The 19,506-nt window shown below is 33.7% G+C and overlaps 5 protein-coding genes across 9 annotated transcripts; 4 read left to right on the top strand and 1 right to left on the bottom strand.

Moving 5' to 3' along the window:
- The first annotated feature begins 7,407 nt into the window (after window positions 1–7,407).
- Window positions 7,408–8,071, top strand: LOC140955905 (probable histone H2B.1). The gene has a single exon (XM_073411198.1). The coding sequence runs from the start codon at window positions 7,498–7,500 to the stop codon at window positions 7,915–7,917; it is 420 nt and encodes a 139-aa protein (XP_073267299.1). The 5' UTR covers window positions 7,408–7,497; the 3' UTR covers window positions 7,918–8,071.
- A 929-nt stretch (window positions 8,072–9,000) lies between these two features.
- LOC118060290 (histone H2B) lies at window positions 9,001–9,688 on the top strand. The gene has a single exon (XM_035073500.2). It carries the CDS (start codon window positions 9,077–9,079, stop codon window positions 9,494–9,496), a length of 420 nt encoding a protein of 139 aa, XP_034929391.1. The 5' UTR covers window positions 9,001–9,076; the 3' UTR covers window positions 9,497–9,688.
- Window positions 9,689–13,884: 4,196 nt separating this feature from the next.
- LOC118060292 (histone H2B) lies at window positions 13,885–14,566 on the top strand. Its single transcript, XM_035073502.2, has one exon. It carries the CDS (start codon window positions 13,980–13,982, stop codon window positions 14,400–14,402), a length of 423 nt encoding a protein of 140 aa, XP_034929393.2. The 5' UTR covers window positions 13,885–13,979; the 3' UTR covers window positions 14,403–14,566.
- A 139-nt stretch (window positions 14,567–14,705) lies between these two features.
- On the top strand, window positions 14,706–17,941 carry LOC118060289 (uncharacterized). 5 transcript variants are annotated; one of them, XR_004689425.2, is made up of 6 exons: window positions 14,706–15,163; window positions 15,272–15,462; window positions 15,596–15,641; window positions 15,762–15,862; window positions 16,748–16,865; window positions 16,982–17,047. XR_004689425.2 is itself a non-coding variant. In XM_035073495.2 (6 exons), exons 1-6 carry the CDS (start codon window positions 14,941–14,943, stop codon window positions 17,710–17,712), a joined length of 732 nt encoding a protein of 243 aa, XP_034929386.1. In that variant the 5' UTR covers window positions 14,706–14,940; the 3' UTR covers window positions 17,713–17,941. The 5 variants fall into 5 exon arrangements, 4 of the variants coding, with proteins under 4 accessions (XP_034929386.1, XP_034929387.1, XP_034929389.1 ...); XM_035073495.2 differs by lacking the exon at window positions 15,762–15,862 and adding an exon at window positions 17,641–17,941 and having other exon boundaries at window positions 16,783–16,865; window positions 16,982–17,098; XM_035073496.2 differs by having other exon boundaries at window positions 16,783–16,865; window positions 16,982–17,033.
- Window positions 17,942–18,656: 715 nt separating this feature from the next.
- On the bottom strand, window positions 18,657–19,369 carry LOC118060291 (uncharacterized). Its single transcript, XM_035073501.1, has one exon. The coding sequence runs from the start codon at window positions 19,251–19,253 to the stop codon at window positions 18,942–18,944; it is 312 nt and encodes a 103-aa protein (XP_034929392.1). The 5' UTR covers window positions 19,254–19,369; the 3' UTR covers window positions 18,657–18,941.
- Between the last annotated feature and the right edge of the window lie 137 nt (window positions 19,370–19,506).

Raw genomic sequence — 19,506 nt, 5'->3', positions numbered from 1 at the left:
AATGTCTGTTAATTGACTGTTCTTTTTATTTTTGATAATTTTGTGGAGTGGATTCAAAGTAGGAGATTTGCATGAGGGTATGACCATGGAGATTAAAGGCTCATGGGATTTTCCAACTTTGTAAGAAAATTACATTTTTGCTTATTTATAAAAAAATATTTTTGTTTTTTTTAATAAATTTTTTTTATTTAGTTTAGTTTGTTGATATTAAATTTTTTTCTATTTAATTATTAAACTTTCATGATACGGATCAATGAGTTTGATGCTTTAACCTGATTTGATAGGTTAGTCTAATTAATTTTGGGTTGATCCGTCAATTTTTTTTTCTATTTAGTTATCAAACTTTCACGATATAAATCTCAGGTTTGACAAGTCAACCCAATTAATTTAGATTTTTTTTTTAATTAATCTATTTAATTATCACATTTTTATTATACGACCTTGTAGCCAAACTCACGTTCAAGGTTATTGGGTCTGGTATTGCAGCTAGATCCACATCTAAGGCTATTGGGTCTGGTATTGCAGTCAGATCGACTTAAACTTAAGTTATACAAGTTTAATGTCGTTATTAATATTATAAATACTACTTCTAAATCAAGCATTGCAACCAAATCTAAGATTTTTGGCTATAACTCTGTAAAGAGACTTAAACCTTTTAAATCTTAACTCTTTTTGATATTTTTTATATAACTTGTAACATCATGCAGGTCATATAACGAATAGAAATTAAAGGCTCGTGGGATTTTCCAACTTTGTAAGAAAATTACATTTCTGCTTGTTTATGTGATCTTAAAAGGCACACTTGAGAGAGATTCCCCTGGTAACTAATTAATTAATTACCCATCTTGTATTTCCAACTGCTTTCCCGTCACTTGCTTGAAAATAAATAATCACCTTGATAAACATGTACGTGAACCTGTCCATGATTCGAGGTGCATGCATGCAATGCGATGGGCATGGCGCAGTATTCAAATCCAATTGATATGCAAGTGGAGACTACGTGAAACAATAGAAAATTGTGGCTGTGCCCCGTGGTTCATCAGAATTTAGATGCGATCTCTATTGTTCGGTATTGCTTGTGAGTGAGTTTTAATTTATTTTTTTATTTACTTTTAAAATTTTATATTAAATTATTATTTAAATGTTTTTGTATTGTTTTAATGTATTAAAAATAATAATGTTCAAAACAAAATACATTTTAAAAAGTAAATAGTACACCATATTCATCTCCTCTCCATTATCCTATGCCTGGCTGTCCATCATGATTTTTATTTAAAAGTATAAATAAATAAAAGTATTGGCGATTTTTCCTGGTCTTGCTTCAAATATAATCACAGATAAACTTTAATCATGAAATATACTCAATGGTTGGTCTCATGGACCATGTTGAATATAACTAACTAGATCAATAACTTTAATCAATTCGAGATGTCAAATAAATTTTCCTAAGTATATAGTTATTTGTGAAATGAAATCTTACCAGGTCGAGTACTGTAAAAAAATTATACTGGGTGGGTAAATAAAAATTTTGCTATTCAGCATGGAGGCACGGAACTCGCCAACCCCTGCTTCATTCAATTACCCACGATGGCCACGTACATGTATCAGATTTAGACTTTTATCAATATCACAATCACTCTTGTAGGGTATGGCCTCGTTAATCTCCTACCAAGTATATCCTAAACATAAAATATACCATTCTTGACAGCCATGGCTTACTTGCACAGCTGTGGATGCCCTTGACAGCACATCTAGGGAAAAAATTGACATTTTCCTCCGTTTATGATGATGACTCCAGTAAAGGTTTTCAAGGGTTACAGGATTTTGGTGGCTCGAGATGAAGATTCATTTTTTTACTTTTTTTTTTTTTTTTTTATGGGTTAAGCTTTTGAGTGAGATTATAAAAATTACTGGGAATGTTTTTGGATGATTTATTCCTAAAAATTCCTTGATATCATTTATGGTGAATTCAATGACCTTCATTTCAAGATCACACGTGCTTTTTCTTGGGCAAATCCTTTTTTAGATGAAAAAGATACTTGCACAAAGTCTTCCAGGGGTATGGATGGGGGTCTCTTCTAAGATAAAGTCAGTACTAGAAATATTTATGTGAAGAAATACATTAATGGAGACATTCACTGAGATATTGAAGAGCATTCATCAATGCATAAAAAGGGTTCGAGAATAAGATCTGAATGTGAGAAGAGGAGAAAAATCCCCTTTCCTTCATTTTTTTCCTTTCTTTTATATCACTTGGTTTTCAGTGTCTCATGCAACATAAGAGAGGTACAAAAGTAATCTTGTACAAGTTAAATAATATTATCTTACTGATTATACCTTCACATCTAATTATTATAAGCATGGATGGCTTGTTCATATTTAATGGGATCATGATTATTAATTCAGGTTTAGGGTATGGAAGGCACAATGTAAAGTAACCCTTTAGTTCCATGCCCGTTCTAAGGAATGCTGGGCTTAATTTGCGCCCGAAGCCAAAGAGAAAACGAAGTGCGGACATACCCAGGCCCAATGTGAGTTTGGCATGGTCACATACGGGCCCAACGTGGGACTGGATGTTGACCCATACATGCCCAACGTAGAGTTGGGTGTGGTCGCACCGGGGCCCAATGGGGCTAGGAATAGACATACCCTAACCCAACTTGGAGTGGGGTGTGGCCATATCATGGGCTAACCCGGGGTTAGGCACCCAAAAAAACATAGCTCTGTTTTGGGTTATAACTCATGTGCATCATCTCTTGAGTGAGGTTGATTTGAGAAACCATGACTCATCTGTATTCAATGATAGATGGGGAAAGGAGATGAATTTAGAAAAATAAATGATCCATGAAAGAAATGAGGTGTGTTGATGGCATGAAGAGAGGGTTTGGAAATGCAGGGCAACCCGTGTTTTTAAAAAAATCAATTTTTTTTGTGGAAAATTAATTTTTTTCATGTTTTTTATCGTTTTGATGCGCCGATCTCAAAAATAATTTTTAAAAATTAAAAAAACATTATTTTTATATATTTTAGAATTAAAAATATTTGGAAATGCAACTGCAACCACACTCCTAAACAGACCGAAGAGGAAGGTGAACACTATTGTTTTAAAAGAAAGAAATTAAAATGATATTTTATTAATAGTAATAAAAAATCATGATAAAATTTAAAAATTTTAATGACTTGTTTTTAAAACAGGATAATAATGATTAGAAGAATAATTTTTTCACCGGTGACGACAAACTGCAGTGAAAAAATTCATATGCAGGAAGATTAGACACTTGAATCTATTTTTTTAAGTTTATAACGATGCAAACATTGCAAGAGCTAATATGCATACTGAGCACATGTATAGCCTTGTAGGAAATACAGAAAAAACAAACACAGCGTATAAACTAAACAAATGTGTGTGTTGAAGTCCTTGAAATACATTTAATATAAAAATTTATTATTGTCGGTAATTAGTTCTTTGTCCTTTAAACTTTATTGTTCACCACCCAGTGCAAAATGATTTTCTTCAACAAGTCTCTCAATATTTCAACAATCCCGTCTTACGCGTGCTTTATAGTAAATAGAAAGAATAAAAAAAACAAGTTTTTTTAAGTACTACTTGTTTGCTGAAAAATATATATATATATTTTTAAAGTGAATTATGAAAAAATAAATTATGGAAAAGTGAATTATTTTCTCATATTTGATAATATAATAAAAAATAAGTTAGAAAACACTTTCCGGTGTTTGGTTATGTTATAGAAAAATAAGCTGGAAATTAACTTATTAATATTTTATTTTTCTCAAGTTTATTAAAATAATAAGGAACAAATCTTACAAATTAAAAAGTTGAATGAGAATAAAATTGAAAAAAAAATTCATAAATTATCATAAATAAAATAAATAATAATCAAAATAATAGAGATCAAATCTAAAAATAAAAATAAAAATAAAAGATGAAGAAATAAAAATAATAATAATTAACATTTCATAAATTATTTCAAATAAAATAAATAACAATAAAAAGAATGAGGATCAAATTTGATAGATAAAAAATTTAAATAAAAAATAAAAAAAAAAAGCAAATAACAATTATAAAAATGATGATCAAGGTTAATATAAGAATTAATTTTTAAGAGATGAAATTGAAAAATAAATATTCAAAACAAAATATATATAGCAATCAAAAGTTTGAGGATCAAATTTGATATAATCAACAAATATATGACATTTCTAAATTTTTCACAACTTTTAAAAAAATGTTTTCCGCCAAATTTTTTAAGAAAAACACTTTCCTGAAAACCAAGTCAAATATTTATTAATCATGATGAACATTTATAGTTAATGAATTCTTCATAGTTGATGAAAAATCATGAATATTCAAATTCACAAAACATAATAATGGATACTAATGAATGTTCAAGTTTCACGAATTACTCGTAACTCAATAGTATTTATAATTAATGAAACAATACATGAATGTTAAAATTCATGAAATACATTTTTTTAAAACACATGAATATTCATGGTCTATGAATAATTATTCATGAATTCACATCGTTTGGTTAATATACAAAACATCTCATAGACTTAAAAGAAATTGCTGATCACACATGGATTTAATAATTTTTTTTTCTATCAATCATACACAAGTCCGAACTCATAAGCCTACAACTTTGTAGCTTAATCCACTCTTGAACTTTTGCTATCAAAATATTTATTGAGAATAATTACCTTTGATTGGTTTTTAAAATATACTAATATTTTATATTAAAGTAACTATATTAAATAAAAAAATACAGTGATATTCTAACCTCATATGTGTGTGTATATGTGTGTGTGTGTGGGTGGATCTCATACAGCATATTTTATAAATCACTCCCAACAAAAAATAAATTAAAATAAAATCTTAAAGGTAATCATGGGGCAGTGAATGAGAAAAAAAGAAAGATGTGGAAGGTATCAGTAATGATAATATAATAATAGCAATAATATATTAAGAAAAAAACAAATATCATCCCATAAGAAACAGTAATAGAGCAGAAGTGACGATATGGTGGGAGAAGATGAAGAATTAGTAACAGTAATAATAACAAAACAATAATATCAAGCATGAGGGGTGCAGTTTTGGTCGGTATTTGAATTTACTTTTAGATGTTATTAATTTGATTGTTCGCTAAAAAATTATATAGATAATTTTAATGTCTCGAATGATTAATTAAGTTACGTTTAAACTAACTTATATTTATTATTAACAATAAAAAACAATAATATATTTTTATATGAAAAAAAAATATTATTATCTATCACCAAAGAAGATGGTTTTTTTTATATTAATATAATATTAATATTAATATTTATGCTAATTTGTATATATCTCAACTAATTCTGTAAATTATAAAATTAATTATTACATAAAACTTTTAATAATCATAAAAAAAAATCAATTCTCTAATAATAAAAAAATAAATTTAAAATCTAAGTTAAATTAATGATTATGGAGGTGGTTTCTTTGCCAGGAGAGTGGCGGTGGATGTACAAGGTCGTAGGGCAAGGGCAAGGAGTCAAGGACAATGATGATGAAATGCCATGTTTTCTTAAATGTTATCATCACGATGAACGATGATGGCGGCGGCCTCTATTTCAAAAAAAAAAAAAACTATTTCTTTATTAATATTATTCTCACCTGCTCCTACAATTATAAAAATCACATTTAATTTCTATCATCGTTATGCTTTCAATTCTTACTATTTTTCTATTAATTTCAACCAGATTTTTAGAAAGTAAACATAAAACTTTCATTTTCATCCTTATTATGTTGCTCTTCGCTACCTTATAGTCCAAACACATGACGTTTTGGAATTCTTATCTGTTTTCCTTCTAACTCTTTTTTTTTCCTTGTACGACTCCATCTAAGCCCTAGTTTGAGACGTCTGCTAAAATTTATTTATTTTTATTTACAATTATTATTATTTATTTTTTAAATTGTTTTGAATAAAAAATAATTTTTAAAAATATTATTTTAATATATTTTAAAATAAATAATAATTTTAAAAACAATCATTGTCATACTTTTAAACACTCTAATAAATCCAGAATGATATTATGTGATTTCTATTATATATGCAAATTTGCTTTCTCAAATATCATTGTGGAAGTGATCGTAAGGGTATTTGATTTAGAGGTGATTAGTTTTTTTTTTGAATTCTACATAAAAAATATTTTTTTATTTTTATGAGGTATGGTTGATGTTTTTAAAAAATTATACTTTAAAAAAAATCATCGTTATATCTCCAAACCAAAAACACACAAACATCATTATTCATGATACAATGATTCAAATAAGATACAAGAGTTTTTGAAATCATCAACAGACACTATACTTCTAATTAATCCTGGAGAATTCAAGGCTTCTTTTGATAACCAGTCATGTTGTTTTGCTTATCGATTCAAAGAAGAGCGTCGAAGATTGTCGCCCTCGCTAATCCTTCCCTTCTCAAACTATTCGAGAAGGATTGAAGAATTTCAATACCACGCTCAAAAAAAACTTCGGAAAAACACATCACCCTTCGGTGCTTTTCCAGGGCCAGTCCCGGTAGATATTTGTTGGGAAAAACTCAAGAACTTTCAATGCTTTTCTGGAGCTAGCTCCCTTGGACGTTTGCTGGCAAAAAAAAAATAATAATAATAAAATCCAGGACCAATTTATGCTTTTCCAAGGCTAGCTCCTTTAGACGCGTGTTAGACAAATTTCGAGATCTCTCGATGCCTTCCCAAAGGCTAGCTCCACCAGACATCCACCGGGAAAATCTCTCAAGATTCTTCGATGCTTTTCTGAATTAAATCTTTAAAATGGGCCTTTTAAATTAAATTTACCAATATTATTGGTGATCAGTGTATCAATCCGTTGTTTCTGGCAATAAAAATAACATGTACAAAGGTTTGAGCCTAAGTAGATTTATGTCTCAACCTATTGGTTCCCTCTCATGTCTAGATTTGAAATTAACACAAATAACAAGATAAGTGAGCCTAAAATCAACACAATTTTTATTTTAAAAATAAAATAACATGTTTTAATAAAAATAATTAACCTGATTAATCAAATACCCATAAATTAACCTGATAAGGGCCTTAAAATTCAAACAAATACAAAAGAAAATAACACTTTTCCTCTCCCGGGCTACAAGCCCAATTCTAATCGACCTCCCGCCTCTCTCCAACTAACCCGCGAAACCCAAAATAAGGCCCCACGACAAATTTTCAACTTTCAAAACCAATCCGGTTCCTAAGACGCAAAAACCAAATCTCTAGCCGTCTATTTAAATCTCCCCACATCCAACCTCCCACGTCATCAGTCCGCGTCTCCCCACAACTGACCAATCACCACTCACCTCCTCTCCCTATTTAAACACATCACGAACGCAACACTGACCAGAACTATCTAAAATCCATCTGTTCACCAACTCTCGGTAGAAGAAACCTTTTCGCTTTCGTTTTCAAGAACCCCAAATGGCTCCCAAAGCAGAGAAGAAGCCAGCTGAGAAAAAACCGGCAGCAGCGGAGAAAGCTCCGGCGGAGAAGAAGCCAAGGGCAGAGAAGAAGTTGCCAAAAGAAGGCGCCGGTGACAAGAAGAAGAAGAAGGCAAAGAAGAACGTCGAGACCTATAAGATCTACATCTTCAAGGTCTTGAAACAGGTTCACCCTGACATCGGGATCTCGAGCAAGGCTATGGGTATCATGAACAGTTTTATAAACGATATCTTTGAGAAACTTGCTCAGGAGTCATCAAGGCTTGCAAGGTATAATAAGAAGCCCACTATCACTTCAAGGGAGATCCAGACTGCTGTGAGATTGGTGTTGCCTGGGGAGCTTGCCAAACATGCTGTTTCAGAAGGGACTAAGGCTGTTACCAAATTTACTAGCTCTTAGGCGGATAGGTGTTTTTTGGGTACTGATTGTTGAATTATGGTCGTTTTGATGTAAAGGTGTAGGTTATCATTCTAGGGGGAATTTGATGTAATGCTGTCTGTGATCATTGGAATTAGTATTCGGTTCACAATATTATCTGATTAATTTTTACATATTTTTTCTGCTTTTTGATAGATTTTGTTAATGTGGTTTGATAACGTCCGAGGATTTTGAAAATGGTTTCAGATTCTTGGATCAGAGGGGCTGGGTGATTTTGAAATCCGAATGAAAAAAGGCATTTTCTCGAAGAAAATGATTGATGTTGTTTTTTGGAAAAGATTCATATGCACGTTGCACACTCACAAAGAGAGGTTTTTAGCTATGGAAGGAGAAGAGTTACTATAAGCCAAGGATCAAATTGCATGTAAAAGTTGCAATGTAGGTATGTAATTTAATAATGTACAAAATATTTGTATTATATATATATATATATATATATTATTGAAAAAAAACTGATATGACAGTTTTTAAAATTTATTTTTAATATAAATATATTATGAATAGAAAAAAAATATTTATCAAAGTAACTTGATAATAAAATAATTTTTTTAAAATAATAAAATAATTTTTAAAATATTACTACATATTTTCAAACATATTATATTTTCAAACATCTCCAAGTAAATCAGAATTTTATTTCATTGCACAAGAGTAAATTATTACTAAGTCCCTTTATTTTTTATTAACTAATATGTTAGTAATTTTAATTATTAAAAAATCTATCTTAGCATGACACCACCGAGAAAGGCTAAGACCTCAGTATATAAGGGATTTTCTTAATCATCACAGACTCATTTGATTTTCTTAACTCTCATTGCCCTTTCCCGTCATACAGGCCCTAATGCAGATAGTTGGGCCGGGCCTGGGCTCCTCTTCAAGTTAGATTTCTGCCAACGTACGGATTGATCCTTCAAAAGGCCGAAGTCATCTATCACCGCCTACTCGAGCCTCCGTTAGTCCAACCATCCATGTCATCAATCCGCGTCTCCCCAAAATCAGCCAATCATGCTCATCCTATCTCTCTATATAAACAAACAAACCCGCTAGACGCAAACTACTACACCAAACTCTAGACGTAAACTTCTCGATTTCGCCCTCAAATCACAAAAGGAATCTCAAAATGGCTCCCAAGGCAGAAAAGAAGCCAGCCGAGAAAAAGCCAGCCGCAGCCGAGAAAGCGCCGGCGGAGAAGAAGCCAAGGGCAGAGAAGAAATTGCCTAAAGAAGGAGCGATTGACAAGAAGAGGAAGAAGTCTAAGAAGAGCGTGGAGACCTACAAGATTTACATCTTCAAGGTTTTGAAACAAGTCCATCCTGATATTGGGATCTCAAGCAAAGCAATGGGTATCATGAATAGTTTCATCAATGATATCTTTGAAAAGCTTGCTCAAGAGGCTTCGAGGCTCGCTCGGTATAACAAGAAGCCTACCATTACGTCCCGGGAGATCCAGACTGCTGTTAGACTGGTTTTGCCTGGAGAGCTTGCGAAACATGCCGTTTCTGAAGGGACTAAGGCTGTTACCAAGTTTACCAGCTCTTAGGCGGCCAGGGTTTGTTGGGTTCTGGATGGTGGGTATTTTGCGAGGTTCGATCTACCAATTAGGGTTTCTGTTCATGTATAGTTTAAGGTTTCGATTTTAGTCGAATTGATGTAGCTGTTTGGTTTTTTTCAATGATACGTGGATCTTGTTCGTAAATTGTCCTTGATTATTGGGTTTATTTGTTTCTTCTCACTCATTTTACTTTCAGTTTGGGTTTTTGATTCGCTTTGTTGATTTGGGTTCCTTTTCTTGTGGTTTCGTGCATTTTTTGTATCTGAAATTGTTCTAGATTGTTTCATCGGTTGCAATTCGACTGGAACTTAATTGAGTTTATTGCTCTTTTCTGTGTAATATCTGTGAAATTAGAGCCCGTCAAGCTGTGTTGTATCTCTCTTGAATGCTTTCAGTTGGGTATGGAGAATTTTTTTGAAATGCTTGATTCAGATAACGAACCTTGTGTATTTTTGTAAGTTTCCCTTGTGTTTTACGATGGTAGGCTCACTTCGTAGTAGTATATGGCACAACGTCTGAGAATTGGCTTGTTCTGGTCGGGATTAGAGTCCTTCGATGTGATTTAGCGACTTCATTTAGCTATTCAAAATGGTAAGATGTATGATCATCTTTGTTTTTGAGGTGTGGAGAGTTTGAGTGTTTTAGGTACAATCTCCTTAAAAGTACAAACCACACGTCACTACTTAGCTCAGAATGGTAGAATTCCTTCTAGTTCTAAGGTGTCTGATAACCATCATAGGCAGTTACCGGATCTGGCCTCGTGCAAGGTCTGGCCTTTTGTCGGAGATTCAAGGAGCTGTTTTTGGTTTGATCTTTCCGATAACTTGCTGAAGACATTATTGTGTGGAAAATAAATCTTAATAGTGAGTATTCTGCTAGAAGTGCTTGGGTTTCATCAGAGTGAAAAGGCTGTAGGTTGAAAGTCACAAACTGATTTGGAGCGTTTCTTATTCCCATTCACAGCTTTACCTCTTATTTGGCACTTGGCAGTCCTCAATATCAAAGTTACAAAAACTAATAGAGGGAATGTTGATCCTATGTATGTTCTTTGTGGTAATACAGACTAGCATCGTGATCATATGTTCTTTGATGGCTTTCCATTCTGCAAAGAAGTTATGATAACAAGAGTTTTTCCTTCTTTGCTGCTAAGATATCCTTGAACGCTGCTTCCTTTCTGTTCTATGGAAGGAAATAAACAGGAGAGCTCATGGCCTTGCTGGGTCTTCACCTTATGCTCCTTGAGGTTGCCGAATACTAGCATGTTGCTGCAGTCTCTGATTAAGTTTTCTGCAATATGTCATGGCTGGAGTTTCACACGGGCTATTACTAATTCAAGCTTTGCAGTAGATTTTCCAACCCCCGATCACTTTGATCTTCCAAAGATTTCCAATCTTTGCAGCAGTATGAATGAACGCTATACATACATGAAAACCCGAAGAGCTGCTTCTCATTCGGCTAAGTACTGGTGTTGGTTCTTTCATTACATCCTTGAAATGTTATTCTATTCAGTTTTCAGTAACTTCCTATTTCAACTTCTTTACTTCGCTCCGATCACTTCAATAATTGGCCGTCGCACAATCGACAATTTCCTCCGCCGCGGACCAACTCGCTTGAACATTTTGAACAAGTGCAAAAAATACTCAATTTGAGCACACAATTGATTACTCTTCCCTTGGTGATCTATTTAAAGCAGCAGGGCGGGCCTGTCTGACCGAGCGGTGCAACTCGAGCTGCATATTCCCGCAAGCTTCCAAAATCCTCTGGGAGCCTTGCTGGCTCTCTTCTCAAATCATTAATCATTCCATGAATTCCCCTTTATTCTACGTATCAGCAGTATAAGACCTGTCCCAAGTCCTGGTTAGCCTGGCTGATCTAAATTTTTTAAAGCAAAACAATGTTCTTTTTTGTTTTGTTTTATAAAATAAAACAATGATGTTTTGGTTAAAAAATTCATTCAAAATAAAATCTTGAGCAAGCAAAGCTTGAAAACCTGTTTATTTCTACGGTTTAATCATGTTTTTTAAGAAAATAATTTTTTTTGTTATAAAATAATTTTTTTAAAATAAAAAAATATTATTTTAATATATTTAAAAGTAAAAATCACATAAAAAAAAATTATTATAATGCTAGACACTATTAAAGTCCACATGTCATCAGCAAGTGATCACATTACATTCTAATGGATGGATGTTCATTATATTGATCATGTAGAAGGACAATTTAAAAAAAAAAAAAATTACCGGTGCAAGATTCAGCATGATATATTAGAAATATACTAAAAGGGATCAGCCTTTCACTGTAGCAATCCATAGTGAAAGGCTCAGCTGTCTTCTTCTTCCATTTTTTTTTCTTTTTCTTTTTACTTTGTTTTTTTGACTTTTTTTTTCTTTGTTTTTTTAAGCTTTTTTTTTTAATGAATGTTTTTTTGTTAATGTTAAATTTTTTTTTCTATTTAATTATCAAATTTTTATGATATAGGTTTTGGGTTTGATGGGTTAATCCATTTTTTTTTCTGATTTTTCTTTTTAATTAATTTTTTCGAGTGTAATCCACAGTTAAACGCTTAGATGTCTTTTATTTTTTGCTTGCTTTGTTTTTTCAAGCTGTTTTTTTTTTCTTTTTTTTAAGATGTTTTGTTTTCTTTGTTTTTTTTAATGAATATTTTTTTTATTAATGTTTAATTTTTTTAATTTAGTTATCAAAATTTCATTACATGGTCCTGAGTTTGATGCGTTAACCCGAATTTTTTTTCTGGTTTTTCTTTTTAATTATTATTTTTGTTTAATTTAGTTTGTTAATGTTAAATTTTCTCTATTTAGTTATCAAACTTTCATGACACGGATTCCGGGTTTAACGGGTTAACCTAGCTAATTCTGGGTTAACCCGTAAATTATTTTTTTTCCTATTCAGTTATCAAACTTTCATGACACGAATCTCAGATTTGACGGATTAACTTGGTTTGAAGGGTTAACCCAGTTAATTCAGATTTTTTTTCTTTTTCTTCGTTAGTTTTCTTCTTCTTGCAGGCTTTTGTTTCTTTGTTTTTTAAAAAAAAATTATTTTTTTTTTGTTTAGTATTTTTGCTTTTTTTTTTAATTTAGTTTGTTAGTATTAAGTTTTTTTCTATTTAGTTATTAAATTTTCATGACACGAATTCCAGGTTTGACGGATTAACCTGATTTGACGGGCTAATCCAGTTAATTCATATTTCTTTTTCTTTTTCTTCATATAGGTTTTTTTTTCCTTTGTTTTTTCTTTTTAATTAATCTTTTTTTTGTTCATTTTAGTTTATTAATGTTAATTTTTTTTTTTAAATTTAGTTATCACACTTTTATGACACGAATCTCAGGTTTGACGGGTTAACCTGATTTGGTGGGTCAATCCAGTTGATTCATTTTTTTTTCTTTTTTAGTTTTTTCTTCCAATTTCATCTTTAAATATTGTAACTAACTATAACTAAAAGACATCAATATTTTTTCTTTCAATTTTATGACACGAATCCCAGGTTTGATGGGTTAAACCAGTTGATTAAGATTTTTTTTTTCTTAAGTAGTTTTTTTCTTTCAATTTCATCTTTTAATATCGATTTGATTAAAAATTAAACTTTATAATTTGTTTTGTTTATTGGTCATTAAATTATTGTGATCTCATGAGGGGATTTTACTGTACCCCTCCTTGCAAAGCACTATTCATCGAAGTAATGCTTTGCTTTATTGTTTTTTTCTTTCCAATTAATATTTTTTTTATTCTATAATACTAATTTTTTATTCTTTTTAATTATCACACTTTTATAACAAAATCTTGCAACTAGACTCATATCAAAGGCTCCAGGTTTTATGTTACAACCAAACTCACTTAAACTTGGATCATGAAAATTTAATATTATTATTAATATTATAAATATAACTTTTGGATCAGGAGTAACAGATAGACCCAATGCTTTTAGATATAATTTTGTAAAAAAACCTAACCCTATTAAATTTTAACTTTTTTAAATATTTTTTTATAAAAAAATTGATCCAAGCATAGCGCGCGGGCCACGTTACTAATTGCATTTAACTAAAATTGTTCCTCCCGCTCTATTACCTGAGCTAAATCGCTTCAACAATATTGACAGTTGGGCTATTTCCGATGATTAGAACCTTCAATGCACTTGTTGTCGAAACATGGGCTGGGCCCGCGAACCCCGACAGTACTTGGACTTTAGCGAAGGTGGTAATTACTCAGGCTTCCAATCGGTCTCCACAAGTTAAAAGGAAAAACCCACATCTCGCCGCTCATTCAAACCCCTGCAAATCCAACCATCCACGTCATCAATCCGCGTTTCACAAAATCAACCAATAATCACTTACCTCCTATCCCTATATAAACAAACCAAACAATTCTTTCCATCACCGAAGCTCTTAAAGAAAGCCCCCGTTTCCCTCTCTTAAAGAAAACCCATCTCAAAGTCTCTTCTCAAGAATCCCAGATGGCTCCTAAGGCAGAGAAGAAACCGGCCGAGAAGAAGCCTGCAGCGGCCGAGAAAGCCCCAGCAGAGAAGAAGCCAAGAGCAGAGAAGAAGTTGCCCAAAGAAGGAGGAGCGATTGACAAGAAGAAGAAGAGGACAAAAAAGAGCGTCGAGACCTACAAGATTTACATCTTCAAGGTCTTGAAACAAGTTCACCCTGATATTGGGATTTCTAGTAAGGCCATGGGTATCATGAACAGTTTCATCAACGATATCTTTGAGAAACTTGCTCAAGAGGCTTCAAGGCTTGCCAGGTACAACAAGAAACCCACAATTACTTCTCGGGAGATCCAAACTGCTGTCCGATTGGTTTTGCCTGGAGAACTTGCGAAACATGCTGTTTCTGAAGGGACCAAGGCTGTTACCAAATTTACAAGCTCTTAGACAGCTAGGACTCGTTGAATTCTTTGTGGGCTCTGTTGAATTGTGCGTCTATGTAAAGGTTCTTTAGATCCTCGGTTGAGAGAATTTGATCTAGGTTTTTTTTTTTAATTTAATTTTATTTGCTGAAATTCTCCTTAAATAAATTGTTTAATTATTTTGATTAATTATGTGGGTTTTTTTTTTATCCAATTCGATTAGATTAATCAAAGAGGCTAACAGAAGAGACAATCCGGTGTCGTTATGCACTGATTGTAACGGTGGATATTTAACACTTTGCGCTTCATAGTACAGCATGACGTAACTTTTCTAACATTCTTGCTCATGTATCGTATCAAAGTTAAAAAAATGGCCCACAATCATCGCCATCATCACCTGTTGGCAATTTACCGGAGCAGCTTGGGAAAATGAAACCGCGGGGGTCTAAATATCGCCTGGCTACGTGCAGAACCACCCGTGCTCTTATCCATAACACCAGTACTCCTATTTTATCATCTTCAACAACATACTAGCTTGCAATCCTTGAATTTTCCATTAATTAATGGCGCTAAATTCCTCGTCTCTTGGTTCAACAATAAGCCCAAGTTCAATCTCTTTCAGATCCAAAAACCCTAGAAATTCCCTCACTTTCAAGCACCTCTTTCTAAATTTCTCCTCACCAGTAACTGACTCACTTCGTGTTTCGGCTGATTCCACTCCCAAAGCGAAATTCGTTGCCAGACGTAAAGAGTCCGTTTCGGTCCGGCAACTCGGACGCCCTCTAAGTAATGTCAGGGTGGATTAATTTCTTAAGCAAAATATTCCAAAATGTTTAATTTTGAAGATTAAGAACTGATTTATTTTATTTTTTTGTAATTAATTTGAGGTGGCAGAGGAGTATATGAGTTTGCCAGCGAGTCAGTACTCTGTGTTGGATGCGAAGAGGATAGAGAGGGTAGACGACAACACGTTTAGGTGCTATGTGTATAGTTTCAAGTTTTTTGCTTTTGAAATTTGTCCTGTTTTGCTTGTTAGAGTTGAAGAGCAGCCTGATGGTTGTTGCATTAAGCTTTTGTCCTGTAAGGTGATACACTGATGCTTGTGATCATTGTGCATTATTGTGTTTGGGGATGATCTTTGAAGTTTTGAACTTTGTGGTCATGATATGTATTGATATTTGTTTCTCTGTTTGATTTGTTGAATCCTGTACTTGGCAGCTTGAAGGTTCGCCGATTGTGGTTGCACAGAATGAGAAGTTTGACGGTAAGGCTTTCTGGCTAGCATAACATGGATTATTTTGAATTTCTTTCTGTAGTGATGGGTTTGAAATGTGATAGTATAATTGTCACTGGCCAATGCTTCACTCTCGATTTTACAGTACAGACGTTTGTGGTGATGATTCTTCTGGCATTACAGCCTTTACCATGACTGCTCTGCCCATTGCTCAAGATATTTCGTGTTGGAAGAATAATTATTTTTGTGAGGTCTGAGCTGTTTGAACCTTGTATAAGTCTCTAGTTTAGTTATTATCCAGTGTTACAACTTTAAGAATGAGAAGTCTTGTCATGTTTAATTGGAAGTTAGTTTGAATTTACGATTGGATTGGTTGCTGTGGATCAATGGTTTCTTTCAAAGGTTAATTTCAAAACCATGGCTTCACTAAAGGAGGACACGAAACACTTTCGTTCTTGTTTTTGTTTCTCTCTTGCAGTACAGAATGAAATGCGCAGCAACTAAATTTTACCATGTATAGTGCTGTCATGGTGGCAAATAGCAGACTAGGTTTTTACATATAAATTGGCTATAATTGAGGCGTCACAAGAAAGAATGGAAATGCTGTTTACCATCTCCTAGAAATTGGTTTCTGTTATTTATTTTTTGGAAACATTTTGTCCATGGCTATATTTTCAAATTATTTGTACTATGTCAATTCCATATTAATATGCAAAGAATTGTTTTCATTTAGTGAACCCCTTTGAAAAAACATGAACTCTTGTTATTTTGGGCAATATGATACTTGCATCTTTGAGTTAGACATCACTCTGCTACTTGCATGTGTGATTGGCTTCTGGACAGTTAATGCCGGTAAGGTATCAACGTAACAGCAACGCCAGGTCTTTGACATCAACCTCTGCTGCTTACCTGATGAAGTTAGGGGCACTTTAATAATTCATCTGTCATGGAGAAAATAGCATCTCTCTGCAAACCTTGAATGTTGTACATGACAAAAATAATTGTCCGGGACCTTGGTTTTATTGTGCGTAATCATTTTGGTTGAACTGTGTTCTGTATGATGCAAAGGGCGACCGTTTTCTTCTGAAAAAATAGCAGTTAAATTATAAATTTATTATTATACATGCTTTTTTCAGGAATGCTTTGACACTGATTTGGTGTGGAAATGCAGCTTACATGGTCAACCAAATTTCTTGTGATAGCAACCAAAGCAACTCAACAATACAACAGCTAACTTCAGATGCAGTCATTGAGGTACTTGGCAAAGTGTTCTTTGCATGTAGTGCTGTGTTCTATAATGATTTCATTATTGTAGATGGTCATTTGTGCACGAAAATATTAATTTTAAACGCATTTTTGTTTCATTCTAGGTTAGCATCGATATTCCTTTTGCATTTAGAGCAATTCCAGCTGAAGCAATAGAATCGACTGGTGCCCAAATCCTTCAACAGATACTTGGGCAGATACTTCCCCGCTTTATGGCACAGGTTTGAGGAAATCTCAATTAAATTAGCTCATGAAGAATGAAGTAGGCTACCTGCCAGTTGCAAAGCTGGCATATGATCTCCTAGTACCTCATTTTGGTTAAACCCCCCCTGCGTGTTCACTATTTGGACAGTCTTGAGGTTCTTGGTCCAGGTTGAATTCCACTTACCATGGAAATTGATTTCATTTTATTCTACATGGCAATCAAAATAGACATCCATCAATAAAAAAAGAAGAAGTCCCAGCAACGTATACTAACAGCACAGCACGGGAGCATTTTTCAGAATTCCACAAAATTCCCTGTTATGTGATAATAATCCTGTTCATCAAGTAGTAAATGAAGTCCAATTTGATGATTCGAATTTTAAAACAATGTAAAAATGCTTCCATAACCTAGATTTACTAATTTGATTCCTCTGCCTGTACATCTTGCCACCATCATATAGGATTTGATTCATCCCCACCACACCATCCGTAGACTTGTATTTGTTTGCCGGGAATGGTTACTTTTATTCGTGACATTAATGCTTGAACAAACTGGCAGCTTGTGAAGGACTATCATGCATGGGCCTCTGGAGATGCATCAAGGCAGCCTCTTGGAACTGGTGAGATTTGAGATTCATGGAAGGCAGCGATTTGCAGCAGTGTATTTAAATCTGTAGCCGCCTCCAATGCAGGTATTACATGTTTATATTGGTTAACAGGCAATGAGAATCCTGGCTGTTCTAGATAAACTTGTGCTTTTTTACTTGTCTCAGAGCTGTCTTAGTTCAGGACAAACCACGATTGATCTCTGTTAAGCAGTGATTCTATTTATGTTCTTGTTGTTGATTGACGGACCGCCATTTCTTCTCGGAACAATTTCTGGTAGCTCGTTTCCTCCATCTTCTCTTCCTCAACTTGAGAACACATGGTTTATTATATGGACCCAAATCATAGTCGAAGAAAACAACTATCACGAGAGCGCATGAACACAGAGGCTCAGAAAATAAATAGCCTCAAACTTGAATATAATAATCATACATCTCGCCATAACCCATCATCACCATGGTCTTCTCTTAGTTGGGCTATTCCTTGTTTCTGGGCTGTTTTTTTAATCAGTTTTCTTCAACGTATCCATGACCTTTTCTTTGCTAGGATCGGCCCACTTCGGTAGGCCCTTTTCTTTTTTAAAAAATAAAATAAATAAAATCGAGCATGCCCACGAGCGTAAACAGTAGGCGGGTGCCCTTCTCCGATCTGGATTCAGCCAGATCATCCCTTCCACATTAAATATCTCCAGATCAACCCCTATCTATATTTCCAGGTTTGGTCTGCACAACCCCCTCCTCCGTCCATCATTTATATTAATCAGTGTAAATGAGATTGTATTTTTCTTATAACAAAAATCGGGAAAAAAACATGTAAAGGATTTTATTGCTGGAATTAAAAAAGGAAAAAGGATGAAATAATAAATAACACCGAAATAGTTTTAGTTTTATTCATTATTCTTAGTCGTCTTCTTTTTTTAATACCAACATCACAACCCTTGAAATAACTTCTTGTGAAATAGCAAGACCCTGTCGCAAATATATATTTGTCTATCATATCAATAATTCAGATCACATGATTGATTTTATCAACTCTAAATATAGCTACCGTAAAAATTTTCTTCCATTGATTTCATGATTACAAGCTGGATCACCACTAGGTGTCCAAGGTGAAGAGATAGATATACACAGCTCCTCCATGACTTTCACTGGTATCTTTGCAGAGGTTCCATGAATGCAAACATTCACAAACAATACGAACGATATACATATACATATACATATATCTCCTTAGAGACGATGCATAGACTAGAGTTTACCTATCGTTGAAAGGGGAAATCTTGATGACCAGGCCAGGAAAAACATCATCTGGGTCGTGAATGTGTGGATTTTCTTCAACAATATAAGGATCCCGACATTTTTCACTAATAGTATGCAAAGTCTCACCTTCTCCGACCACATATATCTCATCGCATGGCTTGTCCTCAAAAACCCTCGGATGCCCAACAGCAGCCAATTCACTTTCACTCACTTCACAGCAGCTCAAAACCAGCATTAGCGCCATCAACAAAGCACAATACCAGGAAATCTTTTCTGCCATCACAGTCGATGAAGAAACAGAACCCATTAATTACTTATCAACAAAACACAATTTCTTGGCTTGTATAAAGAGGTGGATATGGTTTTAGGTTTCTTGAAGGGGTAATTGTATATGTATGGAAGCTGGCAATTTAAGAAAGGGTTACTGTCTCTAGGTGGTTGGACGGGATTTGAGAGCGTTCCTTCGGTGTGGTAGGTACGTGTCAGCGGGAAATGAATTCAAAAGAAAATCGAAAGAGTTGGTTTAACTGTCTCAATTTTTAACGTTGACCTTCGTTCTA

Source organism: Populus alba, chromosome 8 (genome assembly GCF_005239225.2).
Source record: "Populus alba chromosome 8, ASM523922v2, whole genome shotgun sequence".
In the NCBI taxonomy this organism is placed as follows: domain Eukaryota; kingdom Viridiplantae; phylum Streptophyta; class Magnoliopsida; order Malpighiales; family Salicaceae; genus Populus; species Populus alba.
This window is presented reverse-complemented; position numbering and strand designations above follow the sequence as displayed.

Bases quoted from the DNA above. Each gene is read 5' to 3' on its own strand.
- LOC140955905 (XM_073411198.1), top strand. From the start codon at position 7,498: ATGGCTCCCAAAGCAGAGAAGAAGCCAGCTGAGAAAAAACCGGCAGCA.
- LOC118060290 (XM_035073500.2), top strand. From the start codon at position 9,077: ATGGCTCCCAAGGCAGAAAAGAAGCCAGCCGAGAAAAAGCCAGCCGCA.
- LOC118060292 (XM_035073502.2), top strand. From the start codon at position 13,980: ATGGCTCCTAAGGCAGAGAAGAAACCGGCCGAGAAGAAGCCTGCAGCG.
- LOC118060289 (XM_035073495.2), top strand. From the start codon at position 14,941: ATGGCGCTAAATTCCTCGTCTCTTGGTTCAACAATAAGCCCAAGTTCA. The intron at 15,164-15,271 runs GTAATGTCAGGG...TTGAGGTGGCAG, and splicing joins GCAACTCGGACGCCCTCTAA to AGGAGTATATGAGTTTGCCA. The intron at 15,642-16,782 runs GTAAGGCTTTCT...GTGGAAATGCAG, and splicing joins ACAGAATGAGAAGTTTGACG to CTTACATGGTCAACCAAATT.
- LOC118060291 (XM_035073501.1), bottom strand. From the start codon at position 19,253: ATGGGTTCTGTTTCTTCATCGACTGTGATGGCAGAAAAGATTTCCTGG.